The sequence below is a fragment of the Xenopus laevis genome, chromosome 9_10L (genome assembly GCF_017654675.1).
Source record: "Xenopus laevis strain J_2021 chromosome 9_10L, Xenopus_laevis_v10.1, whole genome shotgun sequence".
Classification (NCBI taxonomy): Eukaryota; Metazoa; Chordata; class Amphibia; order Anura; family Pipidae; genus Xenopus; species Xenopus laevis.
Window position 1 is genome coordinate 45,878,526 of NC_054387.1, and position 7,430 is coordinate 45,885,955.

Below are 7,430 nucleotides of genomic sequence, written 5' to 3' on the forward strand. Positions count from 1 at the left end.
TAGAGTTTACCACAGAATATTTTACCCACTTTCTCTTCATTCCTTTGGCATTTTAGAAATGTATTTATCAAATTGTAAACTCTAACTTTCATCCATTAATAATACAATTTTAATAAATCCCATAGGAATGAATAGAAAGTAGTTGAGTTTTTCGTGGTAAACTCTTAATCTCACATTTTGATAAATCTAAGTGTTAATTCTTAAAGTTAAGAAATTATATTATCATCAGCTAATGATATGCACTATATGAATAAAAGCTGTAAAAAAGGGATCCACTGATGGTTCAATAAAAAGTGTCATACATGGGTTATTTATCAAAGTCCAAATTTATCTCAATATTTTCTGCTACAAACTCCGATCAAATCCGCTCGGGTTTTTAACACTGATTAATTATTAAATTTTCCTGAAAATCTGATTTTCACGTTTTTTCCGTAATTTTCACTTGAAAACTTCGGGGCATTGCCCGTAATCCAGCGCACATCAAAAAATCATTGGGAGTTCTCCCATTGACTGATATGCAACCTCCACAGCTCTTTGATCCCGGATTTTTAGATTTGGACTTTTCCATCCTCGGGGTTTAATAAATTCTGAAATTTTTTTTAAAAGTCAGATTTTTGCATTCAGAGTTTAGTAAATAACCCCCTAAGAGGGTTATTTATCAGAGGTCGAATTTTAGAGCTATTTGAGCTTTTTTAAACTTCGAATGAAATCACAACTTCAATGGTTTCTAAGTTAAGAAAAAACTCAAATGTAAAAAAAGAGTTCGAGTTGTGAAACCAGAAAACTTGATTTGACAGAGTTTTCAGTGAAAAAAAACTCATTGAGGGTTTTCGAGGGAAACCCTCCAAAAAAACTTGAATCAACTTCTTCAAATGATTCAAGGGACCTCTGCCATTGACCTCTACATGATTTCGACAGGTTTTAGATGGTGTATATTCGGATTTGAGCTATTTCCATGGCTGGGGTATAATATATCTAAAAAAAAAAAAAATTTAACCCAAAAAATAGATTTTTGACTCAATTATGGAAGATGTGTATTTAAAATGAATTGTTTTCATTGACACCTGTTTGTATTCCAAATGCCATTGCAAAGTTACCATATGACTCATGGGATGTGGTGGGTTGAGGTTACATTAAATCCCTTATTCTTCATTAAGGAAATACATGTTATTAAAAAAGTAAAGCATTCAACACACTCAATAGAATGTTATAGGCTTTACTGCCTGGCTTTATATACTGTGTTTAAACAGACTACAAGTTTAACAATTCTACAAAATGTTCTAATTTTAATGTTCTTATTTAAAAATAAAAAAATGTTTTTAGGTTAGTTTTTCAGGAACTAAAACTTCAAAGAAAAACATTTTTTTAATAGTACATGTAAAAGCAATTTTAGATTATTCATCTTTTTCGAGTGTTTTTGATCTTTCATTTCTTGTCAGTTAAAAAATCAGGATATAAAGTAAACGGAAGAAATACTATACAGAATTTATGTATTTTCTTAAATGGATACTTCTCCTGTGGCTTTAATAGACATTATTTTCCATAGTGCAGTCTTTATCTCTTTATTCCTCAGGCTGTATATAATAGGATTGAATAATGGTGTTACCACAATATACAGTAATGAGAGTATCTTATTTACATTTGAAAAGTGCTGCTTGGCTGGAACCATATAAACAATAATAAGTGTGCCATAATACGTGCAAACAATGATCAGGTGTGAGCTGCACGTGGAGAATGTTTTCTGTCTCCCCCTTTTGGAAGAAATCTTAAGGATTGTAAGCAAAATTTTAAGATATGTTCCTATAATGAATATAAATGGGAAGAGAATGACAGGGATCGAAGAAAATATTATTACTGTTTCAATTAAAGAGGTCTTGGGTGAGCAAGAAAGGGCAAGAACTGGCGAAAGATCACAAAAAAAGTGGTTAATGGCACTAGGGCCACAGAACTTTAATGAACTAACCAGCATACTGGGAATTAGAGTTAACAGAAAACCAAGCAACCATGACAATGTAGTTAAACTGAGGAGACGCTGAAAGTCCATTATTGAGAAATAATGCAGTGGATAGCAGATGGCCAGGTATCTATCATAAGACATCACTGTAAGCAGAAAAGACTGTGTAGTCGTTAGACTGCCAAAGAGATAAAACTGAATGATACAGCCGGTCATTGAGATGGAGCCTCCTCCAAACAGTATAATTTTTAGCATGTTGGGAATAATGTTTGTGGTGCACCACACATCGCACAATGACAGGTGGCTGAGAAAAAAATACATCGGGGACTGAAGGCTTTTCTGGAATGAAACCAGAAACACAATAAGCAAATTCCCAGATATGATTGCAACATAAACAAAGAGAAATCCACAGAAAAGTGGGGTTTGTATGCTGTGAATGTTACCAAAGCCAAGAAAGTGGAATACTAAGACCGAGGTCTGATTTTGGTCTGAACCCTCTGAAAAACACAATAAAATAGATTATAGAATCATATTTTGTAAAATATGTTTACGAAACTCTATAAAAAAAATTTGACTGAATTTATACTTGCTAAACAAAAACCTGTTAGGGGTTTTCAGGCTTCTTGGACTTCAGTTCCCTTTGTGGTTTAATATTTTTCTAGGTCCAGGGTTTATAACATATTTTATGCTATATGAAGGCATACGTGCATATTGGTATAACATACAAAGGGAATCACCTGGTCAAGAAAGGATTATATGTTCAAGACTCCTTTGCACTGTGGTACATCACACCCTGTTTGTGAGGTGTATTCATCAAAGCAGGTGCAACCAGCATATCAGAACTGTGCATGAGTTTTTAGGAGAGCATATAGGCACAAGCACATTAGTGGTTCTCAGCTTGACAGGCTTGATTTATTTCTGGAATAGCAAGAGAAGCTTAAGTTCACCTCTTTGACAAATACAACTGGGAATACTTTTCATATAGAGCAGCGGAAAAATGGTTTTACATTGTTAAAAAGAGAATGTTATATTAGGTATAGATAAATATATAGTTATTTATATAAACACTAATGTTATAAACATGCACATCAAGTTCTATCAGTTTTTAGTGCCCATCTTACAGTTGTGGTGGAAAAAAAGTAAAGTTGTGTTCATTTTGAAAAGGAAAAAAACTCCTTACTTTTTTACTACTTACTGTAAATGGACGTCCCTGAATTCTCATTTTATTAAGGGTATTTTGGCCAATGATCTTTTATTTTTTTATATCAAGCACCATGCCTGAAAGCCTTGTCTGGCATTTTCAGTTCTATATCCTCAAACTTGTTCAGGGCCCACCATAGTTGCAAGAATATCTAGGACAGCAAATACATTTTCACCCCAAATTCTTACTGGCGTTCAGGCTAAGCCAAGTTTGCCAAGCTGACCAGCCCTACAATTTGGAAACCAATTCCTGAAAGGTATTCTGTCATTGGAAAACATGTTTTTTCAAAATGCATCAGTTGTTTTTTTTTTTAAAAAAACGCATCAGTTAATACTGCTGCTTCAGCAGAATTCTGCACTGAATCCGTTTTCAACAGAGAAAACCGATATTTTCATATTTTATTTTGAAATCTGACATGGAGCTAGATGTGAGTTTCCCAGGTGCCCCCAGTCATATGACTTGTGCTCTGATAAACTTCAGTCACACTTCACTGCTCCCCTGCAAGTTTGATTGATATCACCCCCTCCCTTTAGTTATTATGAAGTGCTGACTCTTTCTGAAAGCACAGAATCAGGCAAAATGACCTGAGATGGCTACCTACACACCAATATTTCAACAAAAAAATGTATATTCTTGTTGGTTCAGGAATAAAAATCATGACAGAATCCCTTTAAGGACACTGACACAAAAAATATTATTGTTTTGCTATCTACTGTACATGGCTTAATTCTAGCTCAATCTACAGAACACATTTTTTTTTTTTTTTTACAGACTATTGGAAATGGTATCTCTATTTTTGAGATTATTGAATTCTGGATAACAGATTCCAGTGGTCAAGATGGTCACTGTGCTGATGCCATTATGAGATAAAATGACCCAAAGGATTCCTCTCTTTTCTAATTTTTTGCTGCAATTACTTGTGTTTTTGATCACCACCATTTTTCCCCAGCAATTTGCAGTGCTCAACATACCCAATGTCCTCTAATTTCTTTTTAAATAAATACCCCAAAACAAAAAAATATTTAACATTTAAGATTAAATTACCATTAGTCAGAATCAGCAGCATCGTTAGCATCAGCAATGTTTGCTTTGCAAGTGTAAATTGTTGCTTTATATACATTTTTGTTAAATGCAGAGGCAATTATCTCCTAAATGGATTAATTAGTCCAGGAGGAGATTGTGGTATACAATTATAACAAACATCTAATCTTTATTTTAATTAAATGGAGAAGCATGGGATTTATTGTTGTTTAAAATATATGTCCGCAGGGGTATGGGGAATATAAATGGAGAGGCTATATCTCCCTCACCAAACTCCTGTAAAGTGTTCTTGAAACACAAGATTCTACAACAGACTTTGTTAAACAACAACATCTATGAACCTCAACCTGTATGTGATGGCCCCAACAAGGGCCTCTTTTTCAATGGCCCAGTATGCCCCCAACAAATTTAAAACAAATGAAATGCTTTTGATTGGAATCAATACTCTTAGTGCTATAATTATAATTTTAATTATTGATGGACCAACAACAACCATTTTTGTGGTGGGCAGAAGACCAGATTAATAATGAAGAAGTAAAATTCAAAGGAAACATAATGTCACAGAGACTAAAAACAGGGTAAGCTCAGTAGAAATTGCTTTCTCCTCACTGCAACCATTATCCAGCAGGACCAGAAAGACCCACCCTAAATTTTAAAGTAACCCCGCCAACCTTGTTCATGGCATTGTGTGACAAGCTGTGCTGACTTTTGTAAATGGAGGTAACATACTTGCTGACATGGATAGTGGAAAGGAAAGTGTGGTGTTAATCCTGACCACACCATGTCAGCTAGTATGGGAATTACCCAAGCCTACCCTTGGGTGAGAAATAAGTCAACATTCTCAGATGCCATGAAAGTAGCAAGATATAGTATTATGGTAATAAGTGCAGTTAGCTGATGTAATGGCTATATGCTATAAGGTTCCACAGCATAGTCTTTAATCAGCTATGCTCGACTATATGTAAAGCCCACTAGGGACACAACCTCCTTTTGGAAGGAAATACTATTTTTAAGGCTGTGAAAAATTAGTCACTAGAAGCTGAATAATCCATTTTATGGAAGTCATAGCTGAGATGGCCGAAACATGAGGTTCCAGGACTACATTTTTGTGTTTAGCCCCTATTCCACAAAGCCTAAAATTTTGGCTATGGACGCTTTTTGAGCTGTTAGACTTTCATCAAAGCTGAAACTTCATTACTTTCCAATGTATCCCATTGGTGTAATTCTTTTTTGGAGTTCAATAAGACACCAATGACTTTTTGGTTAAACCTGTGCTCTGAAGTTTTCCCAATCAAACCTCCTGACCTAGAGCTTGCAGTTTTTTTTTAACTAAACAGAGTTTTACACACACAAAACATTAATTGGTTACAGCTCATTTTCAAAAAGAAAATCAAAAAAATCCATACCACAATAAATGACAGAATGTGTATCATAGTGCCACATGGTCTCCCCTAGCCAACATTATGAACACGCACCCATATATTATGTAAGTATAAATGTACAAATAATTGTCACTCTTTACAAAATTATATGCTATTGCAAAATACTATAACCCTAATTTAGAACATATAAATATATGTATATCTACCTGCATCATCCATTAGGTACATATATCTTGTACATCTGTCATCCATAGAAAAATACAACTTTTTATATAAATAAATATTATATAAAAATTCTATAATATATAGTATTCTATAAATTACTTATTTCCAAATCTTTTTCTCTATAATTTACTTATTTCCAAATTGATGCCCGGAATGGTATAGATGCCCAGTGGTATAGATTTTACTGTATATTATGGATGGAAAAAATGGTATTACCTGCTACTTTTTTCCTGTATAACTTAGAACAGACATGACTAAAATTGAAATAAAAATTTGAATCTTAAAAAAATAAATTGGTAGCAAATCATATTTCGAAGTAAACTTTATCTCATAAGGGTTTCATTAACAGAAGTAGAAAATCCTTTATCCCTTCATTCCATGCCATGTAACTAAACCATCAAATCATGGTATGGGTTAACATCACCATAGATGTATTCCTTTCCCCACATAACGGTAAAGTGACCTGCTTATGAGGGTGCAAATTTCGTCAACAAAAAACAACTGTCACTCAAAGGTAATTGCAGCGGGGAACCAGTCCCTTGTGTTTAATGTGTCAAAATGAATCAAACAGCGTTTCAGGGTCATGCACCTTTGCCAGATGATACCACAACCACCCCTGTCACACTAAAAAAGACATATTACACAATGTAACAACCAAATAAACAAGGGAGATATGAGACATATACAAAAAAAGTCCACATAGAGTCCTGGATAATGTCCGTTATATAAAAAAGTCCATGGAGAAGTTCAAAATTCCTTAAGTCCATTGTTAAAGTCCATAATACCAAACATAAGTCCATTCTGGAACATAAGAAAGAAAAACTACAAAAAGAAAGGAGTTAGTGACGAGTTATGCATTATACCTGCTTTAAGAACAAAACGTTACCGCTCCCTAGATGTAATTCAATTCACATACCCAGAAGTTCTCTTTGCATTGGTGTAAATTCTTCTCCAGGTGAACTTTCTCCTTTGAAGATTCTCTAATTCACTAAAGGTGGCCATAGACACAAAGATCCGCTCGTTTGGCGACACGAGCGGATCTTTCCCCGATATGCCATTAACGGGCATGGCTATATCGGGGGTAATCTGATTGTTCGGCCGAACGATCTGACTACGATGTGCAATGGGCTCCGGCGGGATCAGTTGGGTCAAAATCAAATCGGACCAAACGACCGATCTCCGCCGGACGAAAGCTGTCGGCACTCCCCACACACGATCCGAAAATCGTACGAATCGAGAATTCGTACGATAGGATCTGTGTGTCTATGGCCACCTTTAGAGCACAAGAGTGTATTTTTACCAAGAGAAATGTCTTCAGGTTCAGGCTGGCGAACTTCCATTATAAAAATAGAGTAGTTACTTTTAAATCTCCATCAACCCCGCACTTTCCATGCTAATTTTCCCCACTACTATTTTTTGGGGAAATTTACTGTGGATTTTTCAGAAAGAAATTACGCCAGGAGAAAATTCACCAATTTTTTCTTGAAAAAACTATTTTTAATAAATATGAAGTGAGGTGAACTTTGGTGAAGTGAGATGAAGAGAAAATACACACTTTGGTAAATGTGCCCCATTGTCTCATTATCTAATAGGGCTTTCCTCTTTTTCTTATTTAAATTATCTTGTA

General features: G+C 34.8%; 1 protein-coding gene across 1 annotated transcript; it reads right to left on the reverse strand.

The window, feature by feature from the left end:
- Window positions 1–1,429: 1,429 nt before the first annotated feature.
- On the reverse strand, window positions 1,430–7,143 carry LOC108702007 (olfactory receptor 11A1). Its single transcript, XM_018237011.2, has 2 exons — window positions 7,104–7,143; window positions 1,430–2,451 (listed from the first exon to the last, which is right to left on the reverse strand). The coding sequence occupies exons 1-2, from the start codon at window positions 7,141–7,143 to the stop codon at window positions 1,499–1,501; spliced, it is 993 nt and encodes a 330-aa protein (XP_018092500.2). The 3' UTR covers window positions 1,430–1,498.
- Window positions 7,144–7,430: the final 287 nt, after the last annotated feature.

Coding starts and splice junctions, on each gene's coding strand:
- LOC108702007 (XM_018237011.2), bottom strand. CDS start 7,143: ATGGAAGTTCGCCAGCCTGAACCTGAAGACATTTCTCTTG. Junction 2,452..7,103: donor ACCTGAAGACATTTCTCTTG/GTAAAAATACAC, acceptor TGTGTTTTTCAG/AGGGTTCAGACCAAAATCAG.